The 20,019-nt window shown below is 39.9% G+C and overlaps 1 protein-coding gene and 1 long non-coding RNA gene across 5 annotated transcripts in view; one reads left to right on the plus strand and one right to left on the minus strand.

The window, feature by feature from the left end:
- The window catches only part of b3galt1b (UDP-Gal:betaGlcNAc beta 1,3-galactosyltransferase, polypeptide 1b), a 45,320-nt gene extending 26,952 nt beyond the window's left edge, over positions 1-18,368 (plus strand). For 2 of the 4 annotated variants that reach the window (XM_034573939.1, XM_034573940.1), the window contains one exon: positions 16,133-18,368. In XM_034573939.1, the coding sequence (XP_034429830.1) occupies positions 16,368-17,354 (987 nt within the window). In that variant the 5' untranslated portion in view covers positions 16,133-16,367 and the 3' untranslated portion in view covers positions 17,355-18,368. Of the gene's footprint in view, positions 1-661; positions 780-14,474; positions 14,719-16,132 lie in introns of those variants that run through there. The other 2 variants (XM_034573942.1, XM_034573941.1) reach the window with 2 other exon arrangements.
- Positions 703-18,718, minus strand: LOC117754761. The gene is made up of 4 exons (XR_004612490.1): positions 18,598-18,718; positions 18,389-18,530; positions 4,149-4,158; positions 703-713 (listed from the first exon to the last, which is right to left on the minus strand). It is a non-coding gene; the product is annotated as an uncharacterized LOC117754761 (long non-coding RNA).
- Positions 18,719-20,019: the final 1,301 nt, after the last annotated feature.

Genomic DNA, 20,019 nt, shown 5'->3' on the forward strand with positions numbered 1-20,019 from the left:
CTCACCTGGTTAAGAGTGCACCACTTAAAGCCCCGATTCGAATCCATCCCCTGTCCTTTGACTTTCCTGTTTCCCTCTTTCCACTGTTTCTATCGTAATGAAGAAAACAATGCCAGGAAAAAATTACTTTAAAAAACAAGAAAACATCTGCTCGGATAATGAAGCAACCTTCTTATGATTTTCTCTATGCACATGCATTTGTCTTGCACAACAACAGAGAATCATCTTGACTCTCTAACTCAGTCCACATTTCTGCCAATGGTTTTCCTGCAAAAGAACCGCTAAAAAATGCCACAGTAGCTTCATGCAAAAAGACAACATTTATTTAGCTTTTAATCATAAGTAATTCCCAGTCTCACTGAGCGTCTCATAAAGTCTCCCCCACATCAAAGCCACGATAGGCGCCCTGCAGATTATACTGAATTGCACTTTGCATTTTTCTGTTTTCACTGTTTCCTCCATTTCTCGCCGCCGCCGAAGAGAAGCATGATGAGGGAAAACACCTTCAAATAGGTCAGCAGAGAGACCAATCAGCCGCATCACCATCTGTCCCTCTAACGACTATACCTGGCTGCTCTGTGATGTGACACGGTTGGCTGGAGAAGCTCCATAGAAGAAAAACAAAAAAATCCTCTCATTAAGTCAACACATTTCATCCAAACTCTGCGAACGCGATCAGGCCTGTCTCTTCTTCAACACACGGAAATATTCTCCTATCTTGCCTGTTCATCAACAGGGAAGGAGGAAATGATTTTTCCATCATGTATAAACAGCCAAAGGTGAACAGCTTCTTCCTTTGTCTCGGGAATTGGAACACAGCTAACCCTGCGCTGTGGTTTCAAAACCCTCATGTGAAAATATTTGCCGATGCACAGTAATGATCTACTTAAAGATTTTCATAATCCCGTTCTTTAGCTGAGTGCCTGATAAAATATTTATTGTTAAATTATTAAGTAAAGCACAACTTTAACAACGTCTCCAAATAATCTTGTTTAATGAGACTTTATCACTATATTTTACACTCGGTTGGACAGTTTCAGCTACTTTGTAATTTGGACTTTAATTAATTGGAAAAGCTATAATGAATGCTGACAAATACACCTGTGTGGAAATAAATCCTACCTTCCTCTGTTTTTGTTTTAGAGGAGTGTTCATTCAACTGCATTGTCATTTCATTGAGGTGCTTTTGAAATGTATTGTGTGGGGCTTTTCTCGTAGTCTGCCCTTATTGTCGAGTCATGAGACACAAAAACATCAGATAATATATAATATATTCTAAAAATAATATAATAATAATGGTCAGACAGCGCTTCCCAAAGATTTACTTCCATCTCTGGCGGTAAGGGGTTGCACATGCACTCGCATGAAGGTCACTCTCGGATTCTGAGTGACAGGTACACAGTCTGAAGAGTGAAAGATAAGTTCTCACAGGAGAAAGAGAAAAGCCACAATTACAGCTGAGACTCTGAGGACTGAGTGTCGGCGAGGAGGGTAAAAACCTAATTGTCCATAACGTTAGCTTTTGGTTTAACACGATAATGTAAAGAACGATTTTGCGGTGACATTACGTGGGAAATCACCCAACGCAACCACCTGTTGTTACCACATTATGTGCTGTATGTTATGCAATGTGTTGACGTCATCCTGAGCGTTTGATGTGAGGAGGTGAAAGACACAAGAACAGTGCATATTATTGTTATTTATTTTAAATGGATTTAAATAGGTTAATGTAAACAACAATCTCCCGCAGCCGTGTATAGAGACCACGTCAGTTTTCAGAGGGGGAATGAAATGATCCATGGTCTTGTGAGCGGCGGTCGGAGTTTGTAAGCGGTATTAAGAGCTTTTGAAGTGTAGCTTCAAAAGTTGATTTATCTCAGTAAACTATTTCACTGAGACACTTCAAGGTGAACGTATTGTGTGATCTAAGAATTCTGCTTTCTCTCTTGCCAGTATTGCCATGGCAACAAACTTCAAATTCACTTCACACTATGATGTTGATGTAGGCAGATCTAAGCCTTTATTCATGTGTTCATCAATAACCAGAACTCCTCCTGAGTGCACCTATACCGTCAGTAGCAGTCGGCCTGTAAACATAGTAACATTTACACAAAGTTGTAAATGGACATATTCAGATTTTCAGGAGATGTTGTAAATACTGTACATTAATACACTAAAAACATCCTCTTATCTTTTTTTTCATTTTTTCACTTTAAACACTAGTTGACTACACAGCCCAAAGCCTTAGTCATAAAAGCAAGTAAAATAAAAACAGTAAGTCCTATACCTCCGCTGCATGAATGTCAGTATGTGCTGACAAAGTACACAATGTGATATTAGTCGAAACATCATTCATACTAAAGCAACAACAACAAAACATCTGAAACCCTTCTTTCCCACATTTTCATGAACAATGACGATGTAAACAATACCTTGTTTTCACAGTAGGAAAAGTGAATAATTTTGCGGGATGGAAAAATGACTCACTCACGGTGGATATGTCGGAGTTTAGCCGGGCCTGATGATGTCTGGGAGCCCGTGTGGGCCGATGCCCGGATAGCCACAATCCAATTTATTTATCCTCCGGCTATGTGCTAATGCCAAAAAATCCAGGGCACTCTCTGTAACACTGAGCACATCACTCACACTTGTGCCTGCTTGACATTTGAGAACTGATTCTTACATGTGCATTTGGCATTTTGTGTAAGATAATCCTCTGCATAATAACTTCTTGCCAGAAGCTCTGGAAATCCTGCTGTGTCATCATATTCAATATTAACATCATGATGGAGCCCACATACTTAAATCTTTGTAAGGTGTCAGTCATGTGTGGGATAAATTACAAGGCCAAACGTCATTGTTCAAGCCTTGCTCTATACTGTCATAGTGCATTTTTGTTATGCAAACAAATCTCTATACTAGACAATGCTAAAACCAACAATGGTCAAGTAATTCCTCAAAACACCTAGACACCGTCATTTAGGGAATGTTATTCAATCGGGTTTAAGTAGGAGATTTGTCTGGGACTATTTTTAGCTGCGGATTAACGACAACACGGTGATGCCGTCGTTATTTTTGGCAGCAGTAGGAAGGATTGAGTCAAAATAAACCAGTGTCCATGTTCATAGTCATGAAGGAATATGTCCCCCACTGTGAGTGTGTGCCATGGAGATCAGTGGAGGAATAAACTGCATCAGGCTTTGGTTTAACACAAATTACTATAGTTAGTTAAGTTATTTTACTTTGGTATATGGGATAAATATGGGATGAAGAAAACTGCCACCTTATCATTTAATTACAAAGCAAAGCGGTATATAGGTTTTACATGATGGGTGCAAATATGCTTTCTATCCTCTTGCTCTTGCTCATGCACATAGCATATGTATATATATTTCACTATAGAAACAGTTAAGCATGTTAAGTGTTTATGGAAAAACAAAATCTCATCTTTAAGTAATCCACAAAAGTATCTGCACCTGTTTGTCTCAGACTGCAGGTGTTCGGCTGTTCGGCCGCTCAGGAACAGTCGCTCGAGCCCAGGCCTCATTTTTCAAACTCGGCCACATCCATCACCCTCAGTCAAGAGTCAGAGCTCGTTGAGTCGCACGACATAAATCTGATTTACCTTTGTGAGGTGCAAATACACTCAAGCAGTTTAAAAACCAGGGGGAAGAAGTAAAACAATTGATGGAGATGAAGGGAAAACTAAGTGATAGCAAGTGGCTGGGATTTGGCCTTCAGGGTGGATTTTACTGTATGTACGACCTGAGGCGTTTCCCCATTCTTAGGTGACATACAGTGAAATGTAAATCTCTTTTTGGTGTCACGGCAACCCACCCTGGGGGATTTGATGCTTTGAGGCTTGTCTAGGGGGCGACCAAGGCGTGGTCTCTGCATACAGAGAGGCATCGGGCTAGAGGAAAAGATTTGTGTTACTGGTTTCTTGATCCTGGCGCTGACCCCATCTCTGTCCCGCTGGCCGGCACGCTCTTCGTTTTCACCTAGCGTCGGTACACCAATGACAATTCCCTTGATAGGAGAAATGTTCCCCAACTCAGGTTCATAATCTCGCATATCAAACCATCAGGTGTTCACTTAATTCTGGACTTTGATTGCATTAAACCCATAAATCTGTCATATGTGCTCACCTGCCATCTGCTTGGCAGCCTCTCTCTGAGCCTTATAATCCAAATAACAGCTACTTCATGGAATGAGATTTTAAGGGATCATTTGCAGAGAAAATATCGGAGAATGCAAAAGTGCAATCGACTGCATACACAGCATCTAATGGGCCGAAAAAGGGGAACATTGATTTCTCCGAACATTTGTATTATAGTATTCAAACCATTAAGATTATAGTTGAAATGATGAGATGACGCATTGGTATATTTTTCTGTTTCTGTCTGGGAGAGTGGGGTTGAGAGGAATGTGCAGGGTTTGTAGTTTGATTACTGTTCTCTGCAGTGTTACAACCTGTTTAATTTAGTGCCTTGGCCTCAGTAATGAGGGTCCATCACATTACAATAATTGGGACAAGACACAGAAACACGGGACAGTAGTAGGTCCACAGTGCTCAGGATAAAAGGAGAAAGTAGACAACTAACCAATGACTATTTTCTTTTGTGTCACTTCTGTTTTTTTCCCCAAGGTTTATTTCTCAGTTATGCTAAAATTAAGGAAATGCTTAAATTTGACGTTAGACTATTTATAGAAGTGTAAACGATTACGCAAATTTCAAAGTGTACAAAATTAATAAATTAAGTATTTTTGAAAGTATCCGGAGTAACATGAACTACTGTTATTTCCTACAAGTATAAGGAATATATATTTTTTTTAATTTGTTATTCTCATATATCAGTGGCCTCTCGCCGGGAAATGTTTGAATATCTTATGTACATATTCTTCAGTATAATGACAGCAATTAGTCACTTTTCTATACTGTTTTCTACTCTGTTTCAGAGTAAAGAACAGCCAGGGGCTTATAAATTATTAGATAAACTCTCATTTCTTCTCCCATGTTTTTCTACTAGCAAACAAATCTCTCTAATCGTTATATCAGATCAACGTGATTATTTACTATGTCATCTAGACAACTGTTACATGCAGGAACATGTGAGGCCCACGATGTCACTCGAGGACAAATCCAATGAAACAGTCTTTATTGTTACTTACAATTTAGGTTGTAAAAAAAAAAGCTGGTCAAAAACTCACAGGGAAATAAACTCCCAAGGAAGAATTAATGGGAAGATTGTTGGTTCGTAGACAGAGAAGAACTGGCACAGAACAAAGTGCAACACAGAGTCTGGACACAGTTAACAAGATAAACGGTCAAACTAACGGGGCAGGTGATCAATAAAGGAGGGAAACCAGACAAAGACAGGACGTTAAGTCAGAGAGACACTCGAAGAAAGAAGTTTAAAATAAAACAGCTAAAATTCAGTGCAAAGATATAAATTAAAAGTTTTCAAAAATCTCTTCTCAAAGTGTCCAACAATGGTGAGAAGTCTTTCACAAGTTCAACACAGGGTTAGAATAATTTATTTTCTGCCCATTATTGTATCTTTGATTCACAGATTCAGTTCTTAGTTATTGGTCATCACAGTTTTTAGCTGGTGAACTTGTGAACGTATATATTATCCAATGTTTTCAGTCGTCCTGATTTGAAGAAGTAACACATTGTAGGTTATAGAGCGGTTCATCTGATTGATGCAGGGCCGTGGACTTCATTCGTGCTCTATCGAATAAGCTATGTGTAATAAATTGTGTAATCAATTTTCATACCCCTCAGTGTCATAAATTGAGAGATGAGTATTAGTTTTTAGCTCATTCTGTCACTCGGCTGCTTGGAGTGAAGAAAATCTTCATTTTATTCCTCATATATTCCTTGACTTTTTTTTCTTTCCATCACATCTAGTGCTGTGACACTGAATATCCATCAGGCCACTTGTGTGTCACACTGCAACGTTGTTTCATATCGTATATCTTACTTAAAGTTAAGCACAAATTGCGGTGTATAATCCAACGAATTTTTTTGACATTTTGATGATATTTATAGCAAGAAATAGCGTTTTTTTTCCACAATTTTTCGTACACGATCTTTGGTTTGTTATTATTTACTATGAAGATTTTCAGGTTTCTGTCGTGTCTACAACGGTTGCTATGGACACCTGCATGCACCTTCCGACCAGATGTTCTTTGTAAACTGCCACCGTTGATATCTTCAACATAAAAACACAACAGTGTCATTGATAAACAATGCGTTAACTATTCGATAAGTTAATATTAGGCTGTCAGTTTTTAACATTTTTCCTTCATTTCTGCTACACGAGCGACCAGTGCGCCTCTGCAAAGCTCTGCAGTACTGATATTGTGCCACACTGTGGGATACTTACTTTACTTCAGGATGAGTCATGCAAGCATAAAGAAAAAATTGAAGTAACTCATTGGGTAGTAATTTGTTGCACTTAGCCAAAGTGGTCGATGGCTTGAAACTGGCAAGAATTTGTTGGATGTTTTTCACCACGTGTCCTTTACTGGCACCGTGGTGAATATTTTCATTCTACGTGCAGCACCAGATGCCTTCTGGAAAGGAAAAAAAAGTGGGCACTGGGCGGCATCTGTTGAGGTATAAAGTGTGCTGCCATCATCCCAGCAGGACGCCAGCTTCCTGTTTGTCCGCAGCTCGAGCTTTGAAAGCTTCCGACTCACTCTGCATGCTCGCATACATTTTTCAGCGACATCTGAAGAAAAACGTGCGACCAGTCCTCACGGAAACCAGCGAGTCAGGATCTGTGTCTCCACTTTTTAATCCCCTCGCTGGTTCATCTGTCACCATCATTACCCCTCTGGCACCGGCCGCCCGCCTGCCTGCCTGCCTGTCATCTCCCTTTGAAACCTGCAAATGAATCTTATTGTTTCAGACACGGCTTATTATTTATTTACAGTCTGTGCAGTGCCCAGGCTTAAAATTGGCAACAAAAAGTTTACCAGCAAGTGTCTGGAGGTTGGATCCCTCCGATACTCCGTGTTCTGCTGGTTATTAAGAACAGTAGTGTCCCACAGGAGTAGGGGGTTGCCTGAGGATAATGAACAATTCAATATTTTGGAATTAGGGGCAAAGTCTTATTCAAAATATAGCATAACAAGTAAATAGCACGTTTGTGGAAAAATATTACAATGTCTATAAGTAATTACTTTTATATTCTGCTAATTTGTTTTTCTCATTTGTTTTTCCAGCCGCAGAATTAAAAATCATAAATCAGGGACATTATTTAAATAAATTAGATAAATTGTAATTCATTAAAGTAGTAACAAAGAGAATGGAGGATATCATTGTTCCACTTCACTTCAGCCATATTTTTGTTCTTGTTTATGACTGTGATATTATTCTAGAAAATAAATACTGTTCATACAGTTATACTATTATTTAATAAGCCAATTACAATTCACAAAGATGGAGATGAATGATCTTTAAAGTTAGGATTTGTTACAAAAGTTACTTAGGTATTTTCAAGTTTTTGATGAAGAATAAAATGATCTTTCAACAAGTGTTGTAAAACACACAACCATAAAAAACTAAAATCATGTTTTGGCACATTGTTGATATGGATTTTGTGCATAAACTTTCATCAAAATAATTTCCTCAAATTGTTTAAAAAATATGATTAAGATGACAATTAATTTTCCTAAAGTAACAGCAGATTTTTCTAAAAGGTTTTTTTGTTACTTGCAGAAAAGGAGGTTAAGTTTTCATTGCCATTTATTTCTCTGTCTGTCTGTTTATTAGCAGGGTTTCTCAAAAGCTGCTTTCAGACATGCACTGAACTCCGGATAAACTCCAGAAAATTTGTAAAATGTCAGGAAAATGTCACAATGAGTCCATGTGAGAATACAGAAGGATATTGTCGGGAGAATTCATTGCAAGTGAGTGGGCGTGTGATGACATTTCAAACACGCGACGGAAGCAGAACAGAGAAAAAAATGAAAAGAATACAAGTATCTCAGGATGATGAAGAGGAGTTGAGAGAAAGTTAGAACTAATCTGACTCGGACAATCTCCTGCTGTATAAAAGTATAAAATATAGTAGTAGTAGTAGTACAGAATACTACTGCCCTTACATCACTGTATATGATTCTTAAATCTCATTTCCATTTGATTTAAAGTCCAACACTTCAACAACTGCCCCTGTGTAGAATTATTATACACTTCACTTCCCTAATTCAATGTATACATGTACATAATTAGCAAAACCTTGTTGTTACCATAGCAGCCCATTGTGAAGCTAATCCTGTGTTTTACTGTGTAAACAGCAGAAAACAGTCCTCCACCCAAGAATCTGTGTTTTTAGAGATACGCTCACACAGTATCAGCGTTTATTAACTCACATTAGTTTTCCTCAAGACGATACTCGAGGGGGTTTCTGCTCTCCCTATGGAATAAACACGTTTATGTTTTTCAATCCATCAAAAGTTTTCACACAGCCCAAAGTAGCATCGCTCATTTAACACCTGTATAGACTTTCCCCAGTGTTTGTCTTATTATAATAGCAGAACACAATTTAGATGGAGCCCTAAGCATAAAATATGTAAATTACAATATTATCCCAAATGTTTCAGTAAGGGAGCAATAAAAAAAAGACAGGACTGGAAAAATAGAAACCAATTCTTTTCATCTGCTTATGAATGTGTCTCTCTCGTCCCAGAGTCAAGGACTCGGATGCAGAACATAATGATGCTGTGTGTGGACTGTCATGTGTCTTTCTCAGAGTGTGTTGGTTTCATCTTGACATCTGAGCCATTTAAAATAACCTTTCAGTAAAATAGAAGACATTTTGCATCTTGCAGTTGAAATGGAATAAAAAGTCATTTGCATTTTCACATGTTCTGATAATTTGGCTGAAGTGGAAGAAGTAAAAGTCATTTTGGGAATTTGAAAGTGGTTTAATGATTTTTTTATGGAAAAGCAACTTCAGACAACTTCTTTATTCCTCTTAATTTAATATAACATGTCTGGAGGGCATGTTTAAAAATAAGGAGATAGTGTGAAATATGTAATCTATATAAATGCAGACAAATTATGCAATGGATCCATGAAATTTCAAAATATACCTATATTTTTATCTCATGTTATTTATTCATCCTTTTTGCTATGATACGTTTATTGCAGGTTACTTTTATTGTATTTTATTTATTTTTCTTTATTTCCAGCAGCTTTTAATGCAACATGTCCTTTTTCTAAAGTCTCTTTTTATTGCACAACTTTTATTTTCTCAATGACTTTTTACATTACACAGATTTGTTCACCTAATTGATATTGTGACGGACAAAAACTAGAATTTAATATTTAGCACAAAAATACATAGAAAAATGACAAATAATAAGACAATGATGACAAATGATAAATAACATACATAATAAAAATAATAAATAAATAATATACAGCGCCGAGGGAGGCAGACAAACTCTAGAGAGACAACAAAAAAACCTTTAAGAGTCAGCAAATTAACAATAACATAAATAGCCTAATAAAAATAAATCATATTAATATCAACAGAAAATATACAGTAGATCAAATATAGTATCAATATAAAAACATACATACATGCATGAACTGAGATTTAAATCATTCCACGGTTCTATGATGTATGTAGTTGTAGCCTGTATTTATGTATGATATTTATTTACGCCCTTGGTCTCACTGTAGATCTGCAGAAGTAAAGAGTAATGGGCACAGCTCAGCAGAAATAAATAGTGATATACAGTAAACGTCTCTACAGTGGTACACTGATGAATTATCAGAGAGAGAGAGAGAGAGAGAGAGAGAGGCCACGTTACTTAGACGATGTGTGTGTTTGATGAGATGATTTCCTGACGCCATCTGTGTTTCCAGAACAACAGATCTCACAGTACACAACAGCCTTTCTGGAGTGGAGCGTTGATACACAGAGGGATGGAGAAGCTTTCCACAGTTTGTTTGCATAAAAAAAGGATCTGGCACTGTAGCTCAAACTTTGTCTTTTCAACTTGGCTTTTTGTTCGATTTATGTTTCATAATAGAGAACTAGCAAGAGAAATTGCTTCTTAAAATACAGAGAGGTTCAAGTAAATGTCGCGAACGGCGTCTTTGAAGAGCTGTGAAAGTGTGTGCACACAGTCGCTCTCCTTTTTTCCCAAGGTCACTGAAATCCCGGCTGTAAGCTTATAAATGTGGCGTTCAGGATCAGAGTGCTGAGAGGGGAGATTTAAGACTTTACCCCTCGCTGGGCTTCCATTTTCATATCATTTTCCACACATCTCCGCTCCGACAGGAGGTCCTGTCATCAGTGTTTCATAATTCATTAAATTACTTGTCGTTGTGGAAAAAGCTGAAACTAAAAACTTAAATTGAAAGTCTGAGGACGGGAATCAACCTAAGCAGCAGGGGCAAATCCATGGGCAGAGTTAAAGGTCAAGGTCACTGTGACCTTGCAAACTCAATGTTTTGCCTTGTGAGTGCAATATCTCCTGAGCGCCTTGACGGATTCCTTTCAAATCTGGCACAAACTTTCGCTTGGCCTCAAGGGTGAAATGATTTGATTTTGGTAGCAAAGGCCAAAGGCCAAGATGGCGGTGACCTTATATGAATCTGGAAAATGAAATTATGAAGACAGAAATTGCACTGGTTGGCAGAGGCATACAACTGCAGTGCTGTATTTCTAGATTTTTAGATAAACTTGTCACTTACTAACAATATTAGTGATTATTATAACAGTTTGTTAAGAGGGTTTTTATTTTCTAAGCTCTTTTTGAAGTACACAATGCACTTGAACAAGGAACAATTTTCTAAATACATTCAATGATGTGTGGCTTTGCTCAAAGCTACAGAGCTCACAGTAAACAAGGATTTAGTTAAATGTGCACCTTACTGAACCAACAACTCTGCATGGATGTTTTCAAATTGGCCCCTCTGTGTAAATTGGGATTCAGGAAAATACTTGATCCGCCACTAAGCAGAAATCCAACCCTCATAACATCATCCATGCACTACTGAGCCTTTAGTGATGCAGAGGTGTTTCCATAAAACAGCATGATGTAGATATTATGTTGTCTTCATGCAGAGCGCAGTAAGACATTAAAAAATTAAAGCTAAAGTTAAATTGATATTGCTGTCCAAAGTTCTGCCAATAGTGTGTGTGTGTGTGTGTGTGTGTGTGTGTGTGTGTGTGTGTGTGTGTGTAATGTGATTAAATGTGTAAGAGTGTTGTGTCTAATGAAAGCCAAGGTAATCAGTTTACTTTTTTTTTTGCACAGGCTCTCCACAATAAGCAACAAGCTTAATGTGAAGCAGTTAATTCAATCTGGCAATCTATTAGTTCATATGCGCTGTTGTTGGAAATACACTTTAGAGACCTGTCAATAGACGGTCATGGGGCCATGAATCAAAACATTTTTGTTGTGTGCAGAGGAGAGTGTAATGGCCCTTTTTAGAAGCCAGTCCACCAAACAGTCAGGCCAGAGGCTTAGAGAAAGCACTGTCATGTCTTGATGAATGGCTGTCTTTGTGCCGTGTTCCCCGTGCAAGTTTACCTCTTGCTATGTAATAAATCATGATAAATTGGGTCTCTGTTGGGGAGTACGGGCTAATTATCTCCCCATTTCATTGCCCTCCCCGCCGTGCTTCTGTAGTTTGCTTCATGTCCTGAAGGTCCAGCGCTCAGAGGGGCCACCACCTACACCTGTTCCTCCCTCTTATAGAGACCATAATATATATATATGACATACTTTCTGCCAGTCACCAGAACAACCTGGTCACACAGAGCAGCAGATTTCAACACCGACTCTCAGTGTGACTTCCACCATGATGGAGACTGATTGGAATAATGGCTGAGCAGAGGTCTGCTCCATGCTACAGTGACCGAGACACGAGCCGCCACATCTGAGCTCCACCAGCAGACAACCACCGACTGAACCTGACATTTACTGTGGTCCAGGTGCTGGATATGAAGTGACAATAAAAGTCATTGTTAATTAACTCTCTTCGACACAGTGGAGTCTGAAGAGAGCATTTTTGGTTTGACGGACATCCGACAGAGGGCTCGGATATTTCAAGTTCATCGCCATAACAAACTGCATTTCCCCTGCATTCAGGAGTTATAACGAACATCCACCTCTAGAGTCCCATCACCAATGTGACCTAAAACACAAGTGTCACAGTTTGGACTCACTGCCCCTTATGTTTCCTCTTTATTCAGCCGACCAAGAGTTACTTTCAGCCTGAGGTTAGTTGGTGAATTGCAGATTTTTTTAAATAAAGGGGCCAAAATTTACACAGAGGGGCCAATTATATGTCCAACATCTGAACACAATTCCTGATTCAGTGAGGTGCACATGTAAGTCATTCCTTGTTTACTGTTAGCTCTATAGCTTTGAGCAAAGCCACACAGTGAATATGTTTTGAAAATTGTTCCTTGTTCAGCACATTGTGTACTTCCAAAAATCTAAGAAAATAAAAATCGTAACAAATTATTATATTTTTTGTTAGTATTGTTTGTAAGTGACAAAAGAGTATTGACAGGACAGTTTCTACAAAACTTCGAAACAGACTAGAGTTTATGCTGATGCTATTAAAGAAACCTTGTGATGGAAATTCATCTTGAGATTTGAAATAATGAAATTCTCAGACTGGAGTTGCCTTTGAGTCTTTATAATAGTAAGCTCTGCAGAGGTTACACAACAAGCACGGGTGCTCAAAATGGAACTGGCCGCAAGTTCACAAAAGCCAGAACTTATACAAAGAGGCGTTTCATAAAACATAATATGAAAAAAAGACATGAAAGACATGAGATCATCTGTGTCTGTCCGTCCGCTGTAGCAGTTGGAAGAAAAACATCACCAAATAAGGGCATGCACCCTGTTGATCAAGGTCATAGCAGTGAGACACCGCCAAATAAGGGTTCCATCCTGTCAGGTAGACAGTATCACAGCAGTGAGACACCTGGTCAGGGGGATTTCCAATACCTTAGACACTGGTCAGTGCAATTTTCCACTACAACCTTTACATGATGCATTTGTGGTCAGACATTGTTTCAGACAGTGTAGGTCTGTGAAGTGGTATCAGGGCAGAAAGAATGATTATGCAGCGTCTCTTAATATCAGACTGTTGCTCACAGTTCAACCTGAACCTAATCTGTCAGCCACTCTCTTAAGTCCCCCTCTCCCCCACCACATTTTACGATATTTTCCACACAGCTCACTATTTTACGGCTGATACTGTCTTGTTTCAATGGCAAAAAGGCAAATTTATACTGTATTTGCAACCCACTCCTATCTGATGAGGCATCTGACGTTACAGTATGCACGATCATCACACAGATGAGTCACTTAGTTTATCATTTGGTTTGATCGTGTGACATTAAAAAAATATGTGAAAATATGGAGCTGTAACTGAGCCGTTTCCCAAAGCCACATTTTGTCAGCAAGGCTGTTTTGTCAACTGTGGTGCAACAGGCCATTATGTAATTCCTCCACTTCAGCTTTTACTAAGGCAGAGAGCGTCCTCAGTTCATTACCAACTAATTAATGAGAGCCATTCACCAGCAGCGAATGCACTTTCTTCTATATGAAATAGAGTCGGGGACAAACTGAAGAAGTCTGTTTAATCTTGTGGTGTTCGTGCACATCAGAGACCCGGGGCCGGATTAGAAATGTTTGTTCTGAAAAGCCACCGGAGGTTATGTTTTACAGACTTGTCACATAAACATTGCCACAGTTCTGTCTCATAAATATTTTTGCTCTAGTCTGGAAAATGAGTTTTCAAAGTAACATGGGAACGCAGTGGCTGAATGTGTACATGAACAAACAGCATGTGCCTCATACTTTTGTGTAGGTTTTTCTTTTCACTGTGTTATTAAGGGAGCGGTCGTTGTTACTGTTAGTCTGTCCTCACTGCACCTGACCCTCCACGCTCCTCAGGTTCCAGAAAATATTAGTCTGTGTGTGTCAGTGTGTGTCTTGCGTCTCAGTAAACTGCCGTTAATATAAACAATTGTTTGCTTTTCCCCACTCCTGTGAGATTCGACAGTAATTTTACAAAAGGAGGAGAGGTCGGATATTGTGAACAACTCTCAAGTTAGAGTTTTGCTGAAAGACTCTGGGGAAAACAGTTCAGAACAAAATAAACGGAGAAGTAACAGCTTTTGTTAGACGGCGTCAAAACTGATAATGTGCTGTTAGAGAATCTATTCTGGAGCTGTCACACAAAACAAACTATATAGATGCAGTCGCAGAGCAAGAGAAGATGGTGTATTCCTCATGGTAATGCAGATAAAACTCTCTACAAAGAAAAGAAAGGGCGTTGTTATGTGTCTCTTGTTGTTAGTGTCACGTGTTCCAGTCTAACAGAGTTCCTTTGTCGACAATATGGGTATAGACTGCAGTTAATGGCATAACATTTAATCCATATCATGTCATTATGTTTTGATTTGTCTGCTCTTCAGCTTTGAAGATCAAAATGGAGATATTTATTGCATTACGCCCGCGCCTCTTTGAAGAGCGTCGTCTCATCTGCCTTCGCGGGATGAAGCAGCGAGTCACTTACAAGGATCTACACGCTTACACACACCGTCTGGGCTCAGCCACCTGCGCACAGGCACAAAACAAATGCCACCGTCCGTGCTGCAGAATGACGACGCTCAGAGACGAGACGTGCCAAATATCTGTCAGCTCAGTAACAAGCAGCCGGTACAGCAGTGCAGCACTGAACAAACTGAGGAGGAGAGGAAAACACACCCCAGGGGAGAAGCACATCATGGCACAGTGTTCCCTTTGTGCCACCATATAATACTGTCAACACTGATTTGACAGCCGCGGTCTCAAGTTATTTACCAAGGTTTTTAATTTGAATATCAGGCTAATCTCGACACTTGTTTGACAGCTGCAGTCATAAGTTATTTACCAAGGTTTTTAATTTCAATATGAGGCTAATCAAGTCACAGTCAGGTCCAATTTGACTAACTGTAATAGTGAAAATCTACTATATGGATGTATCAGATGTAATTAGAATGGCACAGAGTGCAAACATCTGCCAAGGCCCATCAGTCCCCTTATATTCAATCAAATGAAAACACTCAGCCCCCAAACGATCCCTGATTCTTTCTTCAAGATCCACGGTGAAAATGTTTTTAAAAATCCAACGTTGAAGATAGTGAAAAATTATTTCAGGATACAGCCCTTTGTCTGGATCTGCAACAAAATGTTATGTTTTTTTTCTTGGTCCTTGTCACATCCTTCCACCAAGTTGCATGTTAATCTGTCATGTAGAATTTTTCGTATCTTACAACCAACAAATAAACAAACAAGGTAAAATTATAATAATGTATTATGGTACAGATGCTTCAATGCAGGACTCTAACTTTGAATAGAGCATGTTTCACAGATCGCTAATATTATTGAAGAAAAGAATCTCAATACTAATGAACATCTACTCAGTTTTCAGACAAAAAAACTGCACTCAAGGTTTCTGAAATGTTGATGAAAACATCAGCAGGATCACAAACCATGAACAAACCTTTCTGTGTATCACTCTACGTGAGGGAAAAGTAAATAGTAAAACTGAAAATGTGAATCATATTATGGCAGATTACATTTGGCCTGTTGCAAGCCAGTGATGTAACACAGCATGCAAACAATCCTCACATCACAATGTGTGTGTGTTGCCAACGAATAACAATCTCAGCAATGAATAATACAAATGTCTGGCAATGAGTCACTATTGTGCCACAATCTTTCCCACACGTGTTTCATCCAGCGGTGTCATCTAAGTCCTCTTCATTTTCAAACCAGATTCACTCAGAGAGAACAAATTCATTTTAGAAACGGCTAGTTCATGATTTTTGATTCCAACACCGACGTGTATAAGTTCAATACATCAGGTTTCTCTGCAGCGTGTCCACAGTCCTTGAGGTTATTTATTTTATAGATATAATATGAGATTCAGGCTGTATTTCTTCATTTGTTTGACATATTGCTGTAGATGCTGACAGAGATGTCACAACTGACTGAACTGGATTTTTGTTTTAAAACTCTGTCAAGTTTTATTCAAATGTACATTTTCAGCACCTTTCTGATACGGATCATTCTTTTCTGTCTCTTTCAGATGTAAATGGAGGACCAGCAGTGTCATGAAGAGAAACTGGACTTCCATACAACATTGAAGCCCTTTGCATTAAGACACGAGCAGCATCACTTCTCTCTAAAGTAATCCATTACTCACAATTAATGTCAAACTGCACGCTGAAGCAGCTTAAGGCTGCCTCGCTAGGTGAACCGTGGCTGATGGAAAGAAAGCCTTATAAGATCCAACTTGTCGAAGCACACCTCAATGCAGCATAATGCCTTCAAAGGTGTCATGTTTATACATTCTGACAGTGGTGTGCTGGGCGAGCGCTCTGTGGTACCTGAGTATATCTCGTCCGACGTCCACGTATGTCGGCCACATGTCCATGTCCATACGGAAGGGTGTGAAACCACCCCAAAACATCACCTTCACCAACATCCGCACCCGCCCCCTCAACCCACACGCCTTTGAGTTTGTCATCAACGAGGCCAAGAAGTGCGAAGGCGACGCTCCCTTCCTGGTCATCCTCATCAGCACCACGCACAAGGAGTTTGACGCGCGGCAGGCCATCCGGGAGACATGGGGCGACGAGAGCACCTTCGGCGACATCCGCATCCTCACCATCTTCCTGCTGGGGAGGAACACGGACAACGTCCTGAACCAGATGGTGGAGCAGGAGAGTCAGATCTTTCATGACATTGTGGTGGAGGACTTTATCGATTCGTACCACAACCTCACCCTCAAGACCATGATGGGTTTGCGCTGGGTGTCTACCTTCTGCCCCAAGGCACAGTACATCCTGAAGACAGACAGCGACATCTACGTCAACATGGACAATCTGATTTACAAGCTCCTGAAGCCCACCACCAAGCCGAGAAGAAGGTATTTCACTGGCTACGTGATAAACGGCGGTCCCATCAGGGATATGCGCAGTAAGTGGTACATGCCCAGAGACTTGTACCCCGATAATAAATATCCTCCTTTCTGCTCGGGCACTGGCTACGTGTTCTCATCAGATGTGGCCGAGCTGATCTACAAGACTTCGCTCCACACGAGACTGTTGCACCTCGAGGATGTGTACGTGGGACTGTGTTTGCGTAAGCTGGGTATACACCCTTATCAGAACAGTGGTTTCAATCACTGGAAAATGGCCTACAGTCTGTGCAGGTACAGACGGGTTATCACCGTCCACCAGATCTCCCCGGAGGAGATGCACCGCATTTGGAATGACATGTCCAGCAAGAAGCACCTGAGATGTTAGCGGACATGAGGAACACTAAACAATGACTGTCTTATTCTTTTTTTCTGCCTTTTGCTCCTTTTCAAACCTCATCAGTCGTGCGCTGATTAATGTAAACCATGGAGGGCTGCTGCAAGTCTGTATTTCATGATAGATGTTCTCATGAATCCGTCCGTCTCTGCTGATTTCACCTCATGATTGTGAATGAATGCATGGGGCTTGTAAAGCGCGTGTTCTCACATACAGTTAAAATGTGCTGTTGTTGTTGAGAGAATTTTTTTTGTTCATGTTCCAGGGGTGCAATTTAATACCACTATTCTTTACAAGCATTAAGTCAATCAGCGTTGAAATGTGGCCTGATCGGGGCGACCTCGGTTCATGCTCTCACACAAGCTGCATCTCAATTCAGGGGCCGCATCCTTCGGAGGCTGCATTTGAAAACCGATTGCATCACAGCGGTGAGACTAGATTGTCCCACTTTGAAGGCTCCTTCAAATGCAGCCGTCGAATGCGTCCTTCCATTCCCGAGAAACAAAGGCTCCAACAGGGGGAACCTTCCCGTCTCAACCTATCCCAGGATTCATTGCGCTTCAGTGGGGTATAGGCGCCGGCCAGCGAAGAGACGTCCAATGCTTGAGTATCATTCTTCAACTCAATCTGATATAAATGTTAAAAAAATCAAGGAGCATTAAACCTTTCTCATGTCCAACTGCAGCTCTGTTGCTAGGTGACAGCAATGAGGTTGGGACAAACTGGTGACGCCGATCACGGAAAGCCTTCATAGACCAGACTGTCTCATTTTGGTTCTGCCTTCACGGTCTATTCCTGGCCCGTCTTTATAGGCTGGTGAAGACCGTCTCCTCGGTGGTAGGGTTAGGGGTTCCCATGTTATCACCCCTGAATTGAGACACGGCTAATAACCTTTCTCCCTGCTTAAAGGCCGTGTAAAGCAATTAAAAAATATATTTTCTGAGTTTGTCACACCACAGAACAATGTGTTACCAACAACCCTAGCAGATTTGTTCGCTTAAAAAAATCGCCAATTATTCCCTCACACAGCTCTCCCTAACTGGGCGTGGCTTCCGCGTCTGGCGGGCAGGGTGTTGCCTTCAGGTGCTGTTGAAAAACCAAAACACTACACAGACTACAACCAAGCTAAAGTCTCCCGGTGTTCACAGTTTACTAAAGCAAAGCAGGCTGTTGAACAGTTTTTTTTTACATATTTTGAATTAATTACACCAGTATCATTACAAATAATCATAACTGTTGTGTTTAATAGTATCGTCGTCTGTTCACAGCTAGCAGCAGAACCACGGCGAGAGAGAACCATTGATGTTACTGTGCTCTAGCTCTTAGATAGTTTGTGGGGGCGGGGCTATGCTAATGAGGGCCACAAATCGTCATGCATGTCGACCAATAAAATGTATGATGATGTTGTGCTGTCCCCCTTTCAGACTGTCCTAAAATCAGGAACCAAGCAATGCTGTAAAACGGTCAAACTTCACAATTCAGATCTACATAGTTCCCATTCTTTTCACATGTTTTCAGTAATCACTTGTACAGCATGTTAAGAGACCAATGACTGATTTTGGTTTACACGGCCTTTAAGTGTCCTTGAGCTAGACATTGAATCTGTACCAGCTCCATGACTGCTGACTCAGCATCTCAATATTCCTGCAGTGTGCAGGCTAAAACAGGATTTCTGTGCAGGAAGCAATACAATATGAAATTGCTATATTGCATCTATGATATTACACGTCAAAAAGTCAGTATTATTTACTATTTAAAGTTCTTGAACAAAGAGAATGTTAAGTTGTTGGAAAAGATTATCTGTCGCCCAGTTTTTGCACTTTTCTTATGAATGAAGTCAAACATAGCACTGAAAATGTTCTGCAGTTTATTAACCTCCAGACAGAACCAGCTGACTGATAATTGATAATTTCCAATAAATAGTTTTTCCCCCAGTATTGGTATTAATGAAACCACAAAGCTGAAATCACCGGATGCTATTCTTTTTCATGAATTTGCCTGATCATGTTTATGTTTTTCAGTTTTCAGTTTTTTTAAGATGCATTTTGTTGTTTTCCCACTCGAGGTAATTGTGTCTCTCAGCCGCCAGCTCCTCATTAGTCCGGCCGCTGCTCTCTGTAACGTGCACTGTAATACGTCTGCAGCTATTTGAACTCCTCGCCTCCTCCACGCATCCAGAGAAACGCAGTGTCATGTCCTACAAGAATGAGTTAAACAGTAGCTAAGATTGGCTGTTTTATCATATGTATCTGCCGTGTCAGTGATTGCTGAAGAGCCGCTGCTGACATCATGGCAACATTTAGTTTTTCTCAGAAAATGAGGCTTCCATGGCCAAAACCTTTCCCTTTTTTCCCCCAGAGATTTTGGAGTATTGTCAAGCTAATGTGACATTTACTGTGAATGCATCTATCCCGCAAGGGGTTGTTGTTATATATTGTATGTTTTTTACATTAAAAAACTAATACTTGAATAATTAAAGTTATATTACTGCTTTTACCTGTCGTCTTTTTCCACTTTGGTCAGTTATGCAGTTTTATTTTTATCGTTGCATTTGTTATCCAACAGTCGGTTGTTTTCTGGTGCTCCCTTCAGGGATTATTTATTTAGTTATTTAAAACAAAATCTATGTTACCATTGTGTCATATTTCATCTGGAA

This window comes from Hippoglossus hippoglossus, chromosome 21 (genome assembly GCF_009819705.1).
Source record: "Hippoglossus hippoglossus isolate fHipHip1 chromosome 21, fHipHip1.pri, whole genome shotgun sequence".
Lineage (NCBI taxonomy): Eukaryota > Metazoa > Chordata > Actinopteri > Pleuronectiformes > Pleuronectidae > Hippoglossus > Hippoglossus hippoglossus.